Raw genomic sequence first — 22,576 nt, 5'->3', positions numbered from 1 at the left:
CTATGTCTTCCTAGTTCTTCATAGGATTTTTCTATGATTCTGGTAAGTTCAAATGGTTGTTCTGCTATATCGGTTTCTTTCAATTTCTGGAGAAAAGTTATATCCTCTGTTGCCAATTGAACTAACTCTATATGCCTGTGTTAAATCATTTATTTTAACTAAGAGTTCGTTGCTTGACATTTTATTAATGTCAGGATGTGATGTGTAGCTGGCTAGAACCGGCCATGTTGCTCCTGGTCTACCTAGTGGACCGAACCTGGTGATGTGATCATTATGTTTTAGGGCGCCTTTAAACCAGAGCAGGTGCTCTTGGTATTTTAATGGGATTTCCACCTCCTCAAAAGGAGTGTACTCATCCGGAGGTTCCTCTATTTTGGAATAGTGGAATTTTTTTGTTACAGCGTTTGCTGCTGGAAAGTTTATCCATGAATAGAATACCTCTGTCTGCCGACGAATACCACCTCTCGATGTTAGTCCATTTTCTATAAGTTTTAGTGTTCTAGTTTCTTATGTTGACCGGGATGAGTATTGCGTCCAGGTCAGTCTGCAGGAGACTTGTGTCATCCGCTAGGAGTTGAGCTGCTAGTCTAGCTGGCTCCCTTTCTTCTTCGTTGTCTGACATTTTACTGACACAAAGGTTTTTTGTTGCAGATCAGGTTTCCAAGGAAACAAAGATTAGGTGCACAATATTTTGGAACACTGTGGCCCACATGCATCAAGCATTTTTGTATTCGCAAACGGTGCGATTCCTTAAAATCGGCCGTTTGCGAATGCAAAAGTGCTTTTTGGGATGCATGAAGCAATTTTAGAATTCGTAACATGTGTGCGAATTCTAAAAATGCGGGTGCTTTTAAGAAGTTGCAGATGTGCGATTTCTTAAAAGCAATGCATCATTTTTTTTAAAAGTGAAAATTCGCAAATAGGGTGCCAAATTTACCGAGTGGTTGAACCACTCGGTAAATTTGGAAAAAGTGTGTAAAATGTGTAAAATGTTTTTTTTTCAACATTCATGTTACGGACACACATGTCCTTAGGACATGTGTGTGTGCAACATGATGCGAAAAATACATTTCAGGGGTGCATGGGGGGGTCCTTTGGACCCCCCCCTGCACCCATGAAATTTTCTAAGTGCCACTCGCAATTTGCATTGACTCCTATGGGCCTTTTGGCCCATAGGAATCAATGGGAATTGCGAAAATTAAGTTAAGAAATCGGTATTTCTTTGGGATTCGGTAAAAATTGCGATTTTTACCGAATCCCAAAAGAATACCGAAAATATTGATGCATATCACTTTGCATTTCTTAATTTGCGATTCCTTATTTTTCGCAAATTAAGAAATGCAAAAAGACACAATGATGCATGTGGGCCTGTATCCTTCAACGTTGAATAAACCAAAAACTATACATAGGAGTCTCCTCCTTCTAAGTTTGGCGGCATTTAACCTTTGACCCACTCCAGACGTCTTTGGAGTATGTACGGGAGAAATGGTCTGTGTGAAAAAGCACGACTGAGTTACTCTAATGCCTTGCGTTAGATTTATCGCCTTACCAAACGTTGGCCGCCATGTAGTGTAGTTCCTATTTTCCCAATAGGCTCTGCGCATTGGAATAATATCTTCATAGTATAGACGTAGGACAGAGGTTAACTAGGTCTTCTACTGACGATATTAGACTTAAGTTTTGTGTGCCAGCTAGCTCAGAGTTCACTAGAAACTTTCTCGAATAGGCGAGGAGTTTAACCTCCCTGGATAGACAAGAAGGGATTTAGTTTCCGACAACCATAGAACATTACAACTTTTCTCTCCCTGATAAAGAGTATATCTCTAGAGTCGTGTGAAAACAAAAGACAGCTATTTTACTCAGTCAATACGTGCATACTTAGTTTCACCAGATTGTAGAGAAAAGAAGAGACGGGCATTTTCAATAAAAGGTGTTATTTATTGATCAGTCTCTTTTCTCATACAAGAGAAAGGAATTGCTACAATTGCAATACTTAAGGTTCAGTAGAATGCATATGGTAAAAGCAGGATTATAAAATAATAGTGTAAAAGCATGGATATGGTTTCTTAGCCATTTGACACTTTAAAATGGATAAAATATATACATACATTGACTAATCGTACTCAACTGGTGCTTCTAACTACGCCTACCCCGGTGTACCTGACCTAAGCCTAATACGTGGGAGGGAGTAAGTAGCAGTTTAAGTTAAGTTTGGTTTGCCAAGAATCTGACTCAAGAATTCTCTGTAAGGGTTTAGTCAGTTCAGTACCTGGGATTTAGAAGGCAGGAGGGCTGGTATCTCTTTCTCAGGACTCGATATCCCAGTCACCCGCAAGGGTGGGCTGGAAACGCTCGAGGCTGGATTTCTCGGCAGGAGAAAAGACAGCGTCTCTCTCAGCGCGTCAAAAGGGAGGGGCAGCGTCCGTGGGCTCTCGCATCAGCTGGGCTCTCCGGCAAGTAGACGCTGCTCCAGGTTCATCACCACCGTGTCGTTGCTTAGTGCAGCGTTGGTATATTTATACCTGAGAGGTGCTGGGTTTGACGTAAGGATGGACATAAGACGTCAATAAAGATGTCACTAAGAACTGATCGTTCTTGCAGTGCTTTACAGGAGTTCTCGGACTAAATCAAAACATAGCAGGCGGGGATTTCCCAGGTTGCTGGAGGCTTGGATTTGTTTAATAACTCGGTGTGCTTTCTAGGGGGCTGGAGGAATAGTGCTTGCTTAACGTGACAGCATGCGCTATGACTAATCTATGAAACAGGTTTCTGTGCCGTTGTATGGAGATTAGTGATTTATAACCGGACAAGGGTCAGGAATAGGAGTATCGATACAGGTCCCAAGATAAACATACTACATCACTTCCTGTGATATCATTGATGTCAACAGGTGTGTTATGTCACTTCCTGTGATATCATTAATGTCAACGGGTGTGTGATGTCACTTCCTGTGATATCATTAATGTCAACGGGTGTGTGATGTCACTTCCTGTGATATCATTAATGTCAACGGGTGTGTGATGTCACTTCCTGTGATATCATTAATGTCAACGGGTGTGTGATGTCACTTTCAGTGATATCATTAATGTCAACGGGTGTGTGATGTCACTTTCACTAACCCTGGTATTTCATGGGATCACCGTCCAGGGTAGCCCTGTTTATCAGAACGGATCACGTGCCTAGAAAAGGATGGATATTTGATCTGTTAGCCGGTGTGTGGAGCTGGGATTTATTTGGGGCACTAAAGCCATAAATGGTGACCTAGAGGCTGTGGAGCCGGAGGGGAGCTGTAGGCATTACCTATACCCACCTTCGTCTCCGCAGGGGTGGGGTTGTTACTGCAGACTTACATGTGCCTTCTCCACACTTCCTTCTGGCAGTCAGTCTTTCATTAGACTGAGATGCTGCGGACACAAGACGGGGGTGAACCTGGTGGTGTGGAGAGCACCCCCATCCTCTATATTTAGAGCAGGGACTCCCTTCCTTCCTCCTATTGGAGGCAAAAGGAGGAAGTGAAGCGTCCCCTATGCCCTGGCAGGGTGGCTGCGTGGATGGAATGATGCTGTACTTGTGTAATCTGGCCTCAGGGCACTTTAAACCCAGCCCACTGGGAGCAGCCTCGGGATATGCACCATAGGGGCTGCTTACGAACATTAACACTTTCACTTCCTAATGAATACCTCGTTTACTGTCTAAACACAATTCAAAGGTGTGATACCAACTTCCACACATCTGTTTAAGATCAGTGTGGCTTTCAGCTGTTTGAGGCGTGCCACCAACTGACATTTTGAAAAACCTACAAGTGATTTATAAAATCGTAAAGCAAACCAAATAATTTTTAATTTCTTTGGGATTCTGCTAAAATGTTGTTTATTTTAATTTGGCTGATTTCATATTATATATTTGGGATGTCCTTGTCTAAGTCACCATTGTGAATAAAATATGGTAACTTGTTCCATTGCGATATTTCCCAGGTCTTCTGTCAAGTGTTAATGTAGTTATAGGTGTCGGTGCTTTTGAATTCAGCAGCACCTGTAGTCTGGTTTGCTTTTAACTGCCAACAAACATAACCCGACTTAAATAGTAATCTTGAAAAATAAAATATACAAATAAGACTACACCTTAGTTATATATTAATGCACACTATAATGAAGTTAGAATTGGAGTACATTATCTCATTGGAAACTAACTATCCAGGAGGTCTGAATCAGGGCAAAGAACTCTGGGTTCATTTGGATCAATAAGGGTATATCAATGTAGCAACACAATGACAATGGACTGATTGATAACCTGTGTCTCCAAATTGGAACTCTCTCCTTTCATTTACTTATTTTTCTTGTATATGTAAAATGTCATAGTTTGTTTTTTGTAAACTTGGTAGGATATACCCAAATTATCAGACACAGTTTTGCACAGATACTCATTTAGAGTGTAACTTTGGGGATGTTTATTGTGTCTGAATATCACTATTCTTTCCACGTCAGTAATTTGAATGCATCATGATCGGTATAGTGCCTTTTTAATGAATAAATATGTATTTTTTTAGATTTTTATTCTCTCAGATTTATCTTTTTGATTACATCCTCTGTGTCCATTGACATCCTACTGGTGAAAGACGGTTTGTGTACGACTTACACGAATAGTGTAATAAGTGTGTATCAATCCAAAGGGGCTTTTTTGTGACTTTGATGTTTGTTTTTACCTTTGGAGTATAAGCCATCTATAAAGACAAAAGGTCCACTGGGACTAGATTGGTATAATTTTTAATTTAAAGAAAATCTTTAATTAGTGATTGTCAGAATTTTCTGAAAGGATGGAATATGGGAAAGTGTATGTGCAATATTCTAGTGTTTGACTTTCAGTAATATATTAAATATAATAAAGAAACCCTACTCAAATTTGGCAGCTGTTTGTATCTGAAAGTTGTAACAAAGTTTGTAATCCTATTTTATGTTCTGTACTGTGACTCAAGATGGCTGAATAAGTCAGAGTTTTAGAAAAACTTTGAAAAAGCTGGTCAGAGAAAGGTTTGGTTTAGACTGAAATGTGTAATCTGTCTAATGCAATGCAACTGAACATATATGCTGATTTTTTATTCTAGACATGTTCCGAGTATCAGTTGCCCAGCTGAAGTCAGCGCTGGCTATGTGAGGGTCGTGGGCAGAACAGGGCAGCGTTTTTTTCGTATATACATACAAGTATGATTAAAATTTAAAGTGATGCCAAAGTTAGATGTAAATGTAAGTTAAAAATTAGCATTTTAATTAAAAAAAAACATTTGCCATGAATAGTGATGTCATTAATCCGGTCTTTCAGATATAATTATGGATGTTATCGATGATATCACAGAACAAGTCCTGAGCGATGTAATAGGTGCCATCATATGAGAGGGCAAAAGTCATACGTGGCTAGTAAGCAAGTTAGTTACTTCATTCATCTATAACTGGAGAATACCCAACTATAATATCACTTAACCATGAAAAGCATATACTCAGGAGCCCCGTCAGATCCTTGCCCGCACGACATCTTTCACAGAGCAGCCGCCTCCATCGCCCTCAGCTTTTCCGCACAATCAACTGCCCTCAAATCCGCCACCTTCCCCGATGGCTGGAAACACGCCAAGATCAACCCCCTGCTAAAGAAGCTGTCCTCATACCCTACTGACCTCAGGAACTCCAGACCCATCTCCCTCCACCCCTTCCCAGCCAAGGTCATCTAGAAGGCAGTTCGCGCTCAACTTCGTCCGCGTTCCCAGAAGTAAACCACGTCCTGACACCTCCAAATCTGGTTTTCGTAGCAACTAAAGCACAAAGACCACACTCTTCTCCACCACTGACGACAGATGCTCCCTCCTCGACCGGTGTGAGACTGCAGCCCTCATCCCACTGGACATCTCGGCCGCCTTCAACACGGTCTCCCACTGCACCCCAATGACGAGACTCCACGACGCCTGCATCCGCAACAAGGAACTGGACTGAATCCACTCCTTCCTCGCCAGCCGGATTCAGCAAGTCAAACCACCCCTGTTCCTCTCAGAACCAACAGAGATCAGCTGCAGAGTGCCACAGGGTTCCTCCCTGATCCCCACCCTCTTCAACATCTACATGGACCCCCTCACAATCGTCAGAAGCCACAAACTCAACATCATCTCCCATGCTAAGAACACCCAGCTGATCCTCTCCCTCACCAACTAACCCAAAACTACCAGAACCAACTTCCACAGCGGAATGAAGGTTGTTGTAACCTGGATGAAAGGTGCTGCCTCAAGCTGAACTCAAACAAGACTGAAGTACTCATCCTGGGACCCACCCCTTCAGCCTGGGATGACTCTTGGTGGCTAGCCGCTCTGGGGTCCACTCCCACCCCGTCGGACCATGCAACGCAACCTCAGTATCATACTGGACTCATAGCTCACAATGAACCGTCAAATGAATGCGGTTTCCTCAGCCTGCTTCCACACGCTCCGCCTGCTTCGAAAGACATTCAGATGGATCCTTACAGAATCAAGAAATACTGTCACACACATTCATCACCTGCAGACTCAACTACAGCAACGCACTCCACGCCGGCGTCAACCAGAAACATCTCAAGAAACTACAGAACGTCCAAAATGCAGCAGGTAGACTGGTCCTAGACATCCCCTGCCACAGCCACAACACTCACCTCCGACAACTCCACAGGCTCCCAGTCAACAAGAGATTCACCTTCAAGCTCCTCACACATGCCTAAAAAGCTCTCCACATTCAAGGACGAGCATACCTGAACCACTGCCTTGCATTCCACGTACCCACCAGACAACTCTGTTCCGCCCAACTTGCCCTAGCCTCCGTCCCCAGGATCCAGAAAACCAAAACCAGAGGAAGATTGTTCTCCTTCCTTGTCACAAAGACCTGGAACACCCTGCCCCTCCACCTCAGGCAATCTGCGCCACTGACCCAAATCAAGAAGGCCCTCAAGACCTAGCTCTCTAACGATCCTACACCCTGAAGGACCAGCAGCCCCCCCCCAGTGACTGGAGGACCCCACGGGTGAGTAACTGCACTATACAAGCCCCTGATTGATTGTTTGACTTCACCAATAACATAAGAATTTAAATATAAACTTAGAAATGTTGTAATATTGTTTCTGTTCTATGTATTTTGAATAATTTATTTTCAAGTTGTATTTTTATATGAAAATCTTATTATATAAGTCTCACCCAAGCCCACAAGACCCTTCACAGCAACGGTATGCATCATGAATGCGTATGTTATGAATTTTTGCAGTCAACGCATGAAACTCTATCGGCAATATATTAAAGAGCAGGATTCTGATATTAAAAAGACATCTCTTTATTTTTCCTGTTATGCATCAGTGTACCAAGCAATATCATAAATTACAAGTTGCGACAAACATCCGCAAACAATGCCGCAACTGCTCCATCCTCAATTGGCGTGAAGAGACAAGAGCCAGGGCCTGGTGGACATCATCAAATGTTGAGACTCTGGATGCAGATGATCCTATTATGCTGAAAAACAAGGATACAATTCAATAAAAGGCCATGTGTGGTTTGTAAGCAAAGTTAAGGATCAATGAGGCAGCACAACAAAGTAATCTGAATAGGAACGGTTAACCTGGCCTATGTTGAACCTTGACCAGAAGCTCTTGACTAGTTTAGAAGTGTACTGAAAAAATCTCAACTTCAGTCTGCCACATATTCACAAAGGGATTCCTGGCAGCTACAGATAGATTTACTGTTGTGGATTCCTCCACTATGAATGGAAAGACACCCGCAGTCATAAATCCCAATAAGGGGGTGTGGGAGAAGTTCCTTTTCCTAAAGCAAAATATTTTACTGAAGAACGTAGGCAAATAAAAAAATATATAGGTTTGCAGAGCGGGTTCCATTACACCTTTGCCTAAATCTATGCTTTGAAGATTTCCATGTTGAGGAAATAGCACAGATACCATGTGACGTTCTCAGTAGTTTATTAAACACACAAAAGATGACATGCTTTCAAAGTGTATGACCACTGACACTCACTAGCATTCTAATCCAGCATTCTCCCCCCCCCCCACCTCCACCCCCCCCCCCCCAATCATGCCATCTCAGGTAGCACCATATGCAAACCAGTCTTGACCCTGCGCCAATAGGAACAGTCCAGCCCGTACACCCAGGGGAGTTCCTTCCTGAACCATAACACAAGTAACGCAAGACTAGTTTTGCACTAATTGGGGCTCAGTCGGGTGTAGGTTGCTACTAGTTGCACTGTGAGAACGGGGCCCGCGCCTGAGCATAACTTTGCCACTGAAGGCTGTACATCAAACATCTTGCACCTTTGTATATATATATATATATATATATATATATATATATATATATATATATATATATATATATATATATATATATATATATATTACCTACTGGCGGTCGCCAGTAGGTATATATAGTTAGGATTTTTTCCCTATGGGTTTTTTGAAAATTCTATGTCTAATAACTTTGGCGTTTGTGGACGGAATTGGCTGAAATTTTCAGGAAAATGGCACATTTTGTTTCTGAGCAGCCCCTGAAAATTTGGGGGGGTTTCGTCAAGGGGGGGCCGAGAAAAAAGGGGGGTCCCAAAACGTGTTTTTAACATTGATTTTTCCATAGGGCGGTTAGCCTCACTTTTAGCCCGAACGGCTGAATAGATTTGCACGAAACTTGGCAAAATTGTAGGGACTGGTAGCCCGATGTGCCTTTTGTAGGTCTCAATATATGTGCTCCAGTGGATTTTGAGAAATTAACGTTTAAAAAAAGATATATATCTGTAGCAGCGGACCGGGCAGCGCTCCAGGACGCGTACTTTTCGCGCAACGGAGCTTTGTGAAGCGAAGCTGATTGGTTCTCTGGCGTCTGTCAACATTCCAAAAAGTCCGTAGCTGCCGCCATCTTGTCTCTCGGTAGGATCGAGAGACAAGAGGAGGCCAAAACAAAGGGGCAAATAACCATAAGGGGGCATAGTAGATCCTCCCTGACCCCCTAGGTTTAATGTGGAGGCTTTAAAACGGCCCCGCAGGGCAAAAAAAAATAATTTTTTTTTTGTTTTTTTGCGTGGGTAGCGCCCGGTCCGGGAACCGGGAAGCTTTCTGGGCAGCGTACTGCAATGAAAAATGAATGATAGACTTTTATTTTTTAAGGATTGTTTATTGTGTTTAATAATTTATTAAACTTTCTAACGCGGCGCGTCATATGACGCATTACGCGACAACGCAGGTCCAGAATATAGTGAAAATGTCTCCACCAACCAGCGGACGGCACACAACCCCTTTCAGCAGGCTAAATAGTTCTGTTAAATGACAACAGAAGGGACAGGCAACAAGAACCATCAGTCAAAGAGGGGAGGGCAAGTTCTTCTCTACCGGGTCACGTTGGAGCGCTACCGGAACTGATCGAATTGGTAGTCTACAGTGTTTCTGGATGTTTCAGACTGAAGCTGGCGTTAGCATGAGAGCACCACCATTTCGTAGCTCCGTCGTGGCCATTCCACGAGCAATCATGCTAGGCGCTCCCCACCAGAAGCCTGCGGGAGTCGGGGGCCCCCCAAGACTTTTGTAGAATCTTCAAGGATGAGGGGACGCTTTCGAGAATGGAGCCCAAGCTCTAGCAGACAAGCGTCCGAGTTCCAAGGTGTCGCAGGCCCATTTTAGTGGACCACGCCCAAATCTGAAGAGCCGGCCGCCATTTTGAGAGTCCTGTGGCAGCCGCCTATCGCTGCACCGCAAGAGCGGGAGCAACTCAAGTACATGGTGAGCGAGACGCTGTAGTCGAAAGAGCGGGCGGTAAACAGCTGAATAGCGGAAGAGGCACAGTGTAGCAAAAGCGGGCTGAATGGCAAATGAAATGGAAAAGGGCTGCCCCACTACAGCGTGTCTTTAGGTGAAACGGATTGTGGGACAAGGTGAAGAATGGAAGAGTCACCAAAAGGAAAAAAGTTCCGCTTGACCCCGGGAGCCGGCCACCTATGTCGGGGGCGATCTCAGGCCACACCAGGGCAACACGACTTGGGGAGGGGGCCGGAGCCAAGCGCCCCCTCCGAGTCCGCGACATTACACCGTCCCTCGGGGGCCTCCGTCAAGCGGTTCAGGGTGGCACCGCATCACAACAGCCCCCACTTACTTTAAGAATAGTGAAGATGAAGCAATTGCAAATAGGCTTCAGACAATGTTACAAGCACTCCTCAAAACTTTGAACTTTCAGAGTGCATGAGTTGGGACAGCGAGGGGTGATTTGGTTTCTCGGACTGTTTTTCTGGTCTCTCACCACTGGCATACTTTAACGTTTTCTTGTTTCTAGGACATTAATAGGTTTTATCATTACGTTATGTTATCGTTTCTTTGTTTGTTGTTTAATAAAAGTTCATGTTCATGTTCATCAGTGGCCTACTGATTTTCGTTTTCCTATTTTTTTCTTTCCAGGTTGTTTCATGGTAAAGTTTCTGTTAACAGGATACAGTGATCACTTCGTTATTATTGCATATGTCCTTTTCACTAGGGGTGCTCTCTGGTCGGGCCAGATGACGTATCTCTAGTAAATGGTCCGGGTGAAAAAGGTGCATCAATCAGTGGGGAGTAGATAGGCATGACAGATTACAACGGGGGAGAAAGGTCCGCATTACGTACCCTTTCACTACTTGCAAAGATTTTCCTACGTTTATATGCAAACAGGGAATACCTCCAAAAATAACTAATTCCCAAACAGTCAATGTTCGGACAATCAATCAATCAATGAGGAATGAAATAGGTACGACGTGTTAAAGGCTTGCGTTACCTACCCTTCACTATCTGCAAAGGGAGAGAGAATATTCCTATTCTTCCTCGTTTGCAGGTAGAGAAGATCCTTAAGAGAATTAACTTCGAACAATTCAATGCTCGATTGAAACAATCAACAAGGGGTACTGTGAACACAAATGAACGCCGCTTATGTACATACGCATTGCTATTTTCAACAGGTTGTTCCTAATGTTTCTATTTTAGCGAGGTCAAAAAGAGATCCCATTAGTGGCCTACTGATTTTGCTCGATTCCTTTTGTTTTTTTACACGATTTTTCGCTATCTGCAAAGACTAAACAGAGTATTGCGACTCTGTGCTTGTTTGTAAATAGAGAATGAACCAAAGAGAACAATCAATCAAATGGAGAGAGAAGCAGGCACGACGTATTACAAAGGGGGCAAAGGGCTGCGTTAACTACCCTTCACTATCTGCAAAGAGAGAGTACTCCTAATAGAAATGAGGGGTGGGGGGCAGTATTCAAAGCAGATCAGTGTGCATAAACACGAAAATGTTTTTACTTACCACGTACTTGACATTCGACAGCTTATGATATTTGCTATTAAAAAACCATTGAAATTCACTGAAAAAACCATAGGTTATAGACCATATATAGTTAGGAATTAGCATTTACAAAACCTTGAAAATTCACTGAAAAAACCATAGGTTATAGACCATATATAGTTAGGAATTAGCATTTAAAAAACCTTATTTTACTCACACAAAACCATTGAAATTCCATATATAGTTAGTTGCACTAACTATATATCGCGCACCCGCAATCCACTGCTGATCATGTCACATATTACATCATTCATGACATGGTCAGTGACATCACTGATGACATCACTGATGACATCTCAAATGACATCACTGATGACATCACTGATGACATCTCATTTGAGATCATTCTTGTGCTAATACGATAAACCTCTTCAGACTCTAATATAACCTTAGATACACTCAGTGTAAACAGACACTCACACACTGCCACTCATCCATGGAGTTACTCACACACCCAGTCAGTCATGCAAAGAAACAATCTCACCTCCATTTCTTCAACTATACAGTTAAACACACCTTACTTATTGAAACATATACTAACACATATTTACTCTCTTATACAATCCCTGATACAAGTTCACAATGATCGATACAACCACTCACTCATTCAGTGGCTCTCATGCACAGTTATTTATATATGCCAACTCTCACATGTACTGTGTTTTACATATGTACTTACTATGACATGTAGCATTGAGATATCCATTCACTCATCAATACACTCATGCACACAGTCAACTGCCCATGTAGCTGTTTCCACATGCACTCTTGAACTCATACACCTAGTGAATAAACTGCTCACACATCTATGCATAGAGTCACACACCTTCCAGCCACCCCCACACAAACTCAATCTCCCATAGAAATACTTGGGCAACCAATTAATAACACATATAGCCTCTCGTATAGCTAATGATCAACACATGCAGCAGTTTACAGAACAACAGACATAATGATGCACAAATTAAGACAGTTTAGTCACTAACCCATGCATTCAGTGAGACACATTTAATCACTCACTCATACAGTCAGTCATGCACCTACTAAATCCTTCATCCAGACACTTATACATCCACTCAAGACATATTTTAACTTTACAGAAAAATACAGTCACTGGATGTTGTCATCAGTGATGTCATTTGAGATGTCATCAGTGATGTCATCAGTGATGTCACTGACCATGTCATGAATGATGTAATATGTGACATGATCAGCAGTGGATTGCGGGTGCGCGATATATAGTTAGTGCAACTAACTATATATGGAATTTCAATGGTTTTGTGTGAGTAAAATAAGGTTTTTTAAATGCTAATTCCTAACTATATATGGTCTATAACCTATGGTTTTTTCAGTGAATATATATATATATAGATAGATAGATAGATAGACGTCCCTGTTAGTGACATCATTGTGATTTAAATATGGTAACTTGTTCCATTGCTATAGTTCCCAGGACTTGTGTCCAGTGTTAATGTAGTTATATGTGTCGGTGCTTTTGAATTCAGTGGCACCATTAGACTGGTTTGCTTTGAACTGCCAGAAAACATCACCTGACTTAAATAGTAATATTGCCCTTTATAAACACAAAACAAATATACAAATAAGACTATACCTTACTTAAATATTAATGCAGACTATAAACAAAATATGTACAACTTGCACATCAGGTTTGTTCATCTTAGCCAGTGATCCATCTCATGATGTCATCACATGCCTCCATTTTACTATAAGACACAGATGCATTAAGGCTTTATTGCTTCAGACAAAGGCTCAAGCTAGCATCACAGCCCAGGGTGGGACCCTCACAACCCTTGGGAGGAGGGGTTCCACCATGGCAGGACCACAAGACGTGCTGCCAGCCTTCTCTTCTCAAGCTGCCCATTTCCTGTCATGCGTCAATACTCACCGAGTCCTCGTACGCAGTGATATCCACAAATATTGATTACGCAGGTCTGACCCCAAGGACAAGGTCTGTCTGGACTACACTGTTCAGCGCACAGTCCTACACCTAGAAGAGAGAAATACGGCAGTATGAATAGACATTAACATGGTAAAAACCTGTGAGTGCCCCATGCGGTCACCATAGTAATGAAATAGCATCTTATTGACTGGATTTGTTCATGAGTAATGGCAGGCGGCAGTCGATCCGCCGTTCCCTCAGAACCTTGAACCTTCATTGGGGCATATCACCAACAACCGGCGATAATTATCGTTAAGCACACTTAGCGCTAAGATAATTATCACCAGCCATCACTGGTTTCCATCGCAAAGATAGCGCGCTATCAGCGGCGCTTACCTCAAATGCAATAGGAATACCAGCGATAGCTGATGAATGTGCGATTATCGCTGGAAATCCAGGAAAAAGGTAAACTGGGATACATAGGATTAAATAGGCAGGCTATAACCAGGGCCGGACTGGGAAAGAAAACCGGCCCTGGCAAAGTGCTTGGCCGGCCGCCCCCACTCCGGAAAAGGGGGAGGGGGTGACCAAGCTCTTTGCCCGAGCCGCTTTTCGGCAGATTTTGTTACAGGGCCGATTTTGCAGCTATGCTGCAAAGAGGGCCCTGTAACAAAAACGATCCCCAGGGGCCCAAAATCAGGCCCCCACCCTTACGGCCCATAGGGTGATTGCGCGGTGCCCGCAATGGCCAGTCCGGGCCTGGATATAACAATGTTTGAATATAAAGGGGTATAAGTGAATGGGTGCCACTCGTGATTTGTAAAAGACTGTGGACTTGCTTGTGGCCGTATCTGGGGCACTTTGTACAGCGGAGCCCTTTGAGAACCCTTTTCTGTGACCTGGGAGCACACCAGCTCGGTCACCATCGCTGGGGGAGAGCCACAAACGTCACCTGCCTAGGGAGCGGGACTGCGAGGTCCAGAAGTGCTTGCGCCGTCCACCGCGCGCACCTGGCTCCTCTTCCCGCCCCCTCCTCTCCTCCTCTATTTTAACCCCGCCTTGAACACGAACGCGGGACGCGCGCGGACGAAGAAGCGGGCTAAGAGCGGGCCGTTTGAGGCCATTCGAGGACCGGAGAGACTGGACTGGGTCCTCCCACTTACTCCAGGTACTAAGTTATACTCCCTTCTTAATTCATCATTCCTCTACTACTTCTTGGGTCCGCAGGAGCTATCTAGCTCATTATGAGTAACATGGAGACTAGGAGTAAAGCTACCCTGGCAGCCAATGCCCCTACTACAACTGCCCCAAACCAAGGCAAAATTGATGATTATTTTTTGAAGGCCGGTTCCCTTCTGATTGACGATATCACCCTCTTGGAAAGACGAATCTCGCAGGAGATTGAATGGGTGAGAAGATCCTCGATGGGGATCATAGCAATGTCGAAAACCCCAGAGGTAGGCGGACTGTAGATAGTTCCCAGCTTGGCGCATGTGGGGGGGCGCACCGAACCAACAGTATAGATCTCTCTGTAGGAACAGTGAGTGACTTAGATGATATGAGTCTTTTGTCCCTCCCCCTAACACAAATTACCCAACCTCCAAATACCACAGAACCGAGGGAAGCCATTGAAATAAGCACTTCAAGTCCCCCATTTTCGGGGGATGAACTTGCTATTACTACCACCAATACCCCTAACCTTCCAAAGTCACCTAGCACAGACCGAGGGAGAAGGGAGGGTGCTATACAAAAGAGGAAGATTGGGAAACAGAGTAATAAGGAAAGGAAAGGAAAGAAAACGAAGCAATATGCGGGGGTAACACAAAATTCAACTAGAACAGATCATAATAACCAGGAAAGAACACCGCCTAGGATAACAACTGATCCCCCCCCCCCCCCCCAGGTACAGTCTAGGGATACTCCCACTGAATTGCTACCTTCTTCCGTAGAACATAACTCCGAGTCCACGGAAGAGGACTCTTATATTTACCGACTCTTCTGAGGTTTGTCATTTCCTATCGTGCATGAACACTTACCGAGGCTTGGTAAGCAGCGACCTCCACAACCATTGCAGATTTGAGCCCAAAGACCCCTAGGACAAGGTTTGTTTGGTCTACACAGTTCAGCGCACAGTCCTCCTAGAATAGAGAATAGACATTATTAACATGTTAAAAACCTGTGAGTGCCCCATTCTGGCACCACAGCAATGTGCACAGCATCTCTTTGCCTGAATATGTTCATGAGTAATGGCAGGCGGGAGTCGATACGCCATTCCCTCAGAACCTTGAACCTTCGCTGACTTCTCAACACCGAAATCCAAATCCCACCTGCCTCATTCTGAATCCACCCCCTAGAGACCCTCCCATGGTATGTTACAGAATCAAATATGAACAACAAGTCACCAAAATGGCGGCTGTACAAGAAGTGCCATCATTTATGCTTTGGTACTCATGACATCAGACATCCTAGCCCCTAAGCATGAAGTAGTCTCCTACTTGATGCAGAAGGGACAAGAGAAGGGTAAACAGATCAAATTGTATAAGGTAAACTGTGCTCAGAAAGACTATGGGCCAGATGTAGGTTGGTCGGTAACGGCATTTTCGGCCGTTACTGAGCGGTATTCTAGAATTGGTATGTAGGGGCATTATTTTACCGATTCAGTAAATTCCCGATGTAGGTGGGACTCTTCTGAGTCCCACAGGCCCTACAAATTCGGTATTTTATCACAATCCAATTGGGTGTTAAAATACCGAATTCAGGTGTGCATGCACATATGTGCATGCACACCTAGCCATGTGACAGACAGACATGCCCTTAGGGCATGTCTGTGTGCCACATGGCACACATGCCTATTTTTGGGGTACCAGAGGGTGTCAAAGTGACACCCCCTGCACCCTTGCAGAATTCGGTATTTACCGATTCGGTATTTCCCATTGATTCCTATGGGCTTCACAGCCCATAGGAATCAATAGGGAATACCGATTTGGTATTTACCGAATCGGTAAATACCGAATTCTACAGATTCGATATTTCAACATCTGGAAATACCTACATCTCCCCCCTTCATATTTACCGACTCTTAAATACCGAATCGGTAAAATTCAGTATTTAAGAGTCGGTAAATATGATTTACCTACATCTGGCCCCAGGTCCTTTCCCTTCATGTCTCTGATGTCCTGACCTTAGAGCAGGGATAGCAAGGCTGGTGCCAAGATTTAAACGGCTAATGCAGGGGTAGCAGCTCCTCCTTCTGATTGGAGCATTCGGCACTGCCCAATGGCAACTCACGGAACGTTGCTCTCTTCGCGAGCGCTCTTGTTCCTGGTTGCCTAGCTGCGCGCTTCCTTTGGATTGTGACGACTGAGGATTTTGGGAGCAGAGTGTACTCTGGGAGTGATGTCGTCACGTAATTTCATGTTTGTGGCCATTTTGGATTGGGTCGTTCATCAGAAGTGGGTCACTGTGCATCACCTCTTAATTAAGAGCGATGCACATGCTATTTCGTGCGCTTTGAGAAGAATTGACACAGCATTAAGCGTATCTTCTGGGAAGAATATTCTCTTATTGACAGCAGCGATACGCACGCTAGTTTGTGTTTTTGGACAACAGCGACATACACGCTATGTGGTATTTTAAAATAGTTACTGCATTATTATTAACGTGCATTTTCTTTAATAAGACTGACATTTCTAGTATTTACTCCTTTTTCAATGTTTTGCTTTTGTGGAGTTATATAACTATTTATTGTTTCTATTTTTATATATATTTTCTTAACATTCACCATGTCTAATATAATGGTTCCACCTAATTTTTTTTACCAACAGCAGGAGAACCAAAAATGGAATGGGACTTATGGTATCCTATGTTTTTAGCATATGTTGATGTATTGAAAGAAGATGGTTGTTCTTCTAAAAGAACAATTGATTTATTACGCTTATCTTTAGGGGGTCAAGGTATCAAAGAGTTATCAGAATTACCTCCTTTAGAAGATTAACACATCTGATGTTTTTGAAATTGCGATAAAACAGCTTAGTATTAGATTTGGTAAGAAAATCAATATGGTAATGAAACGCTTCACATTTTATTCAAGAGCACAAAGGGATAATGAATCTATTGAGAATTCTATATCAGCTTTGCGTGCTCTAGCTGGGTCCTGTGCATTTGACACTATTAACTATGAACATGTTTTAAGGGATCAAATAATGATGAAAACAAAAAGTAAGAAGATTCAAGAAAGGTTATGGTTAGGAACTGAAACTTCTCTTAAAGCAGTAGTTAATATTGCGAAAGGAATTAAACAATCTGAAAAGTTTGCAAGTGAAATTAGAGGTCAAAGCCAGTCAGTGAAAATACAAGAGTCTGTACCCGAGGTTTCAGTTGTTAAAAGTCAATTTGTTCAAAAGAAAACAAATTATCCTAACAAAAAAGATGGGGTCATGAAAGATAATAAGATGGGTAACAGACGTACATTTATAATTTGCTTGAGGTGTGGAAGTTGAGCATGTAGGAAACTTTAAGATTTGTTTACAATGCAAGAAGAGTGGACATTTTGGGAAAATGTGCCGTTCTCCTCAAAGTTAATTGTATTGCTTTAGATGAGGGGATAACCGATGATACACATGAGATGCAATTGAATTCCTTAAATTCTTCAAATAACTGAAGGTTTTCCTTCATGTTTTGTCAATATTGATGGTAAAGAAGTTTGCATGATGGTGGATTCTTGTGCCTGGTATTCTAAAATTGGCAAAGACCTGTTTAAGGAATTGTGGGCAAATAGGGAATATTCCTGCCCTGATATTAAACCTGGCAGCAGCATAAAATTGATTTGGAAGGTTCTTTTTGGGCAGAGCTCAATTTTAAAGGTAGATCTACAAGAGCGAAGGTATACATAGCTCGCAAAGGAGAGTCCATTTTGGGATGGCCTCATCAAAAAGAAATGGGGATGAAATTAGATCCTAATGCTTCACCACCAGTTTACAATGTATCTTCAAATAATGAAGATTTTATTTCTGACATTTAGGAATTAGAGAAAAATTGGGAGAATATGCTCAATTCAAACACAAAATAGTACTCAAAGAAAATACCATGCCTGTTAGGCATAGGGTTAGGAATGTGCCTTTAGCATATCGTGACAAATTAAAAGATATTCTTAATGATCTAGTAAAGTCTAACATCATTGAGCCTATTGAATCTTCACCTTGGGTTTCTCCAATTGTTTTCACTTAAAAGCAACGGCGAACACCGCTTATGTGTAGATCTTCGCAGTTTGAATAAGGAGATTTAGACTGACAAGCATCCTTTACCAAAAATTAATGAAATAATTTCCACTCTTTCAGGAGCTAGTGTTTTCTCTACTTTAGATCTTGCAAGTGCCTATCATCAGGTTGTGTTAGAGAATGAATCCAAGAACTTGACAGCCTTTGTGACACCGGAGGGCATGTATCGCTATTTGCGTATGCCATTTGGCCTTGCCTGTGCTGCATCTGTTTTTCAACGGTTAATGAAGGAAATGCTTGAAGGTTGTAAAGGGGCTATTGCTTTTCAGGATGATTGTTACTTAAAAAAATGCAAAATTCTTGTGGCGTAATGAGTAACAGATGCAAAAAGGAAATTTGTTCTGCTCCATTTTTCGGGAAAGAGTGTGTTGTAGCTGTAGATGCTAGTAACACTGGTTTAGGGGCTATACTCTCTCAAAAAAAAAAAGTGATGGAGAAGAAAATATTGTGTCTTATGCATCTAGAACATTACGAGGTGCTGAATATAACTATTCTACGACTGAAAAAGAGTTACTAGCGTGTACCTGGGCTGCTCAACATTTTCGTCAATTTTTGTTGGGCACAACATTTTTGCTCAGGACCGACCATAAACCTTTGGTGAACATGTTAGCTGCAGGAGGTGGTAGGGTTCTTACTGCTAGATTGGCTAGATTAGCGGCTAAACTACAAGAATCAGTGTATTGTAGAGTACATTCCTGGTAGATTAAATGTAGACGCAGATTGTATGTCAAGATTGTCGTTGCCCCAATATGATGATGAATGTGATGTAGCATATTAATGGATCTGAAGCTGAGGTGATCTCAGAAGAAGCTTGGAAAAGGGCTATGTCTGATGATGTTACCTTGTGTTCGGTTGGGAATTATGTAAAAAATGGTTGGCCAGAGGAGAGGAAATTAACTGGTGACATTAGTTCATTTTTTTAAATCAGGGATGAACTGATGTGTTCACATAACATTATTACTAGAGGGGACAAAATTGTCCCTCCGTTTAATGTTAGGAAAGATCTTATTAAGATTGGTCCTGAGGGACATATGGGATGTCCACCACTAAGAGGCGTTTACGTGAATTTTATCGGTGGCCTTGCATTGACAATATGGTTGATAGATGGGTCAGGGAATAAATTCCATGTTCTAAGAGTGACAAATCGGTTAAACCATTGTCGGTGCAAGTTTCTCCAATTGAATGTGCTCAAGGTCCATGGAGGAAATTAGGAATTGATATAATTGGACCTTTAAGTATTTCTAATTCAAAAGAAGTTTATGGTTTGGTTCCAATTGATATTTGGCCTGAAATTAAAATGGTAGAAAAAATGACTTCTCTTCAAGTGGATTTTCTTAACAATGTATTTAGTCGCGAAGGATTAACTTCTGGGATAATTTCAGACAATGGTACACAATTCATTAGCAGAGAAATTAAATTGTTCTTTAAAGAACAAGGCATTATCCACAAGAGAGTTTCAAATTACAACCCACAATCCAATGGTCAAGTTGAGCGCTTTAATAGGGTTATTAAAGAAGCTATTCAGCTGGCTGTGAAGAATGGTTTGGATTTGAAGAAATCACTACGTGCCACTTTAACTTATCGCACTTCTCCAAATTCTGTCATGGGTTGTTCTCCGTTTGAGCTGTTAGGGGGTAGGACAGCAGGTTCAAAATTATTGCCATGGTGGATGAAATCTAATTAATCCGACGTGTCTAATTTGGACTTTAATAAGGTAAGGGAACGTGTGAAGAATTATCAGGATAAAATGTGTAACAACGGGTGTGTGATGTCACTTTCACCTACCCTGGTATTTCAGGGGATCACCGTCCAGGGCAGCCCTGTTTATCAGAACTGATCACATGCTTAGAAACGGACGGATATTTGATCTGATGGTGTGTGGAGCTGGGATTTATTTGGGGCACTAAAGCAATAAATGGTGACGTCGAGGCTGTGGAGCCGGAGGGGAGCTGTAGGCATTACCTACACCCACCCTTGTCTCCGCAGGGGTGGGGTTGGGACCGCAGCCTTACATGTGCCTTCTCCACACTTCCTTCTGTGCAGTCAGTCTTTCATTAGACTGAGATGCTGCGGACACAAGACGGGGGTGAACCTGGTGGGGTGGAGAGACCCCCCCCTTCTGTATTTAGAGGGGGACTCCCTTCCTTCCCCCTACTTGAGGCAAAAGGAATCAGGGATGTGTCCCCTGTGCCCTGGCAGGGTGGCTGCTTGGATGTAATGATGCTGTACGTGTGTAATCTGGCCTCAGGGCGCTTTAAACCCAGCCCACTGGGAGCAGCCTCGGGATATGCACCAGAGGCCCCGCACCAGAGGCCCCGCTGGGGGCTGCTTTCGAACATTAACACTTTCACCTCCTAATGAATACCTCGTTTACTCTCTAAACACAATTTAAAGGTGTGATACCAACTTCCACACATCTGTTTAAGGTCAGTGTGGCTTTCAGCTGTTTGAGGCATACCACCAATTGACATTTTCAAAAACCTACACAGGATTTATAAAATCGTAAAGCAAACCAATTTTTTTTATTTATTTCTTTGGGATTATGCTAAAATGTTGTTCATTTTAATTTGGCTGATTTCATAATATATATTGGGATGTCCCCGTCTAAGACATAATTGTGAATTAAATATGGTAACTTGTTCCATTGCTATATTTCCCAGGTCTTGTGTCCAGTGTTAATGTAGTTCTAGGTGTCGGTGCTTTTGACTTCAGCAGCGCCTGTAGTCTGGTTTGCTTTGAACTGCCAACAAACAACCTGACAAATAGTAATATTGAAAAATAAAATCTACAAATAGTAATATTGAAAAATAAAATCTACAAATAGTAATATTGAAAAATAAAATCTACAAATAAGACTATACCTTAGTTATATGTTAATGCACACTTTAAACAAAATATGTACAACTCACATCATGTTTGATCATCTTAGCCAATGCTGTGTATCCAGTGATCAGTCTCATGATGTCATCACATGCCTCCATTTTACTATAAGACACAGATGCATTAAGGCTTTATTGCATCAGACAAAGGCTCAAGGCAGCAGCACAGCCCAGGGTGGGACCCTCACAACCCCTGGGAGGAGGGGTTCCACCATGGGAGGACCACAAGACTTGCTGCCAGCCTTCTCTTCTGATGTTACCCATTTCCTATCACGCGTCAATACTCACCGGGGCTTGGTCTGCACTCATGTCCACAGCCATTGCTTACGCAGGTCTGACCCGCAGGACAATCGTCTACTATTCCACACATTTCAACGCACGCTCCTACATCTAGAAAAGAGAAATACGGCAGTATGAATAGACATTATTAACATGTTAAAAACATGTGAGTGCCCCATTCTGTCACCATAGTAATGAAATAGCATCTTATTGTCTGAATATGTTCATGAGTAATGGCGGCGGGAGTCGATACGCCATTCCCTCAGAACCATGAACCTTCGCTGACTTTTCTCAACACCGAAATCCAAATCCCATCTGCCTCATTCTGAATCCACTCCCTAGAGAGACCCTCCCTCGGTATGTTCCAGAATCAAATATGAACAACAAGTCACCAAAATGGCGGCTGTAAAAGAAGTGACATCATCTATGCTTTGGGACTCATGACATCAGATGTCTCCCCCGACTCTTAGGCCCTAATCATGAAGTAGTCTCCTTGATGTAGAAGGGACTAGAGAAGGACAAACGGATCAAATTGTATAAGGAAAACTGTGCTGTGAAAGACAGTGTCCTTTCCCTTCATGCCACTGGCTTCCTGACCTCAGAGCAGGGACAGCAAGGCTGGTGCCAGGGTTTAAAAGGCTAATGCATGGGTAGAAGCGCCTGCCTCGGATTGGTGACTGGGAGATCAGATGATGCCCCCCTCGTATGGACAGCTGGGCAGGGCGTTCACCTCAAGCTCCCTACGATTCATCTCCCCGCTCTTTGGCACGCTGGGTCCTGCCATGCGATCACCAGATATGGAGCTCTTGCTAAAAGACAAGGTGCAGCGACCTAGGACCAGCGTTGAGGAAAAGCGATGGTGATTGGTGGAACGCGGGAAATCATC

The 22,576-nt window shown here is 42.9% G+C and overlaps 1 protein-coding gene across 2 annotated transcripts in view; it reads right to left on the bottom strand.

Moving 5' to 3' along the window:
- The window catches only part of LOC144772149 (uncharacterized), a 58,583-nt gene extending 36,781 nt beyond the window's left edge, over positions 1 to 21,802 (bottom strand). The window contains exon 1 of one of the 2 annotated variants that reach the window (XR_013599673.1): positions 21,700 to 21,802. Coding sequence is in view for 1 of the 2 variants with exons in the window: in XM_078656298.1 (XP_078512424.1) it covers positions 21,700 to 21,781 (82 nt within the window). In the remaining variant the exon portion in view is untranslated. The remainder of the gene's footprint in view (positions 1 to 21,699) is intronic. The other variant, XM_078656298.1, reaches the window with a different exon arrangement.
- Between the last annotated feature and the right edge of the window lie 774 nt (positions 21,803 to 22,576).

This window comes from Lissotriton helveticus, chromosome 8 (genome assembly GCF_964261635.1).
Source record: "Lissotriton helveticus chromosome 8, aLisHel1.1, whole genome shotgun sequence".
NCBI lineage: Eukaryota > Metazoa > Chordata > Amphibia > Caudata > Salamandridae > Lissotriton > Lissotriton helveticus.
The sequence above is the reverse complement of the archived record's forward strand: the minus strand, read 5'-3'. Positions and strand labels throughout refer to the sequence as shown.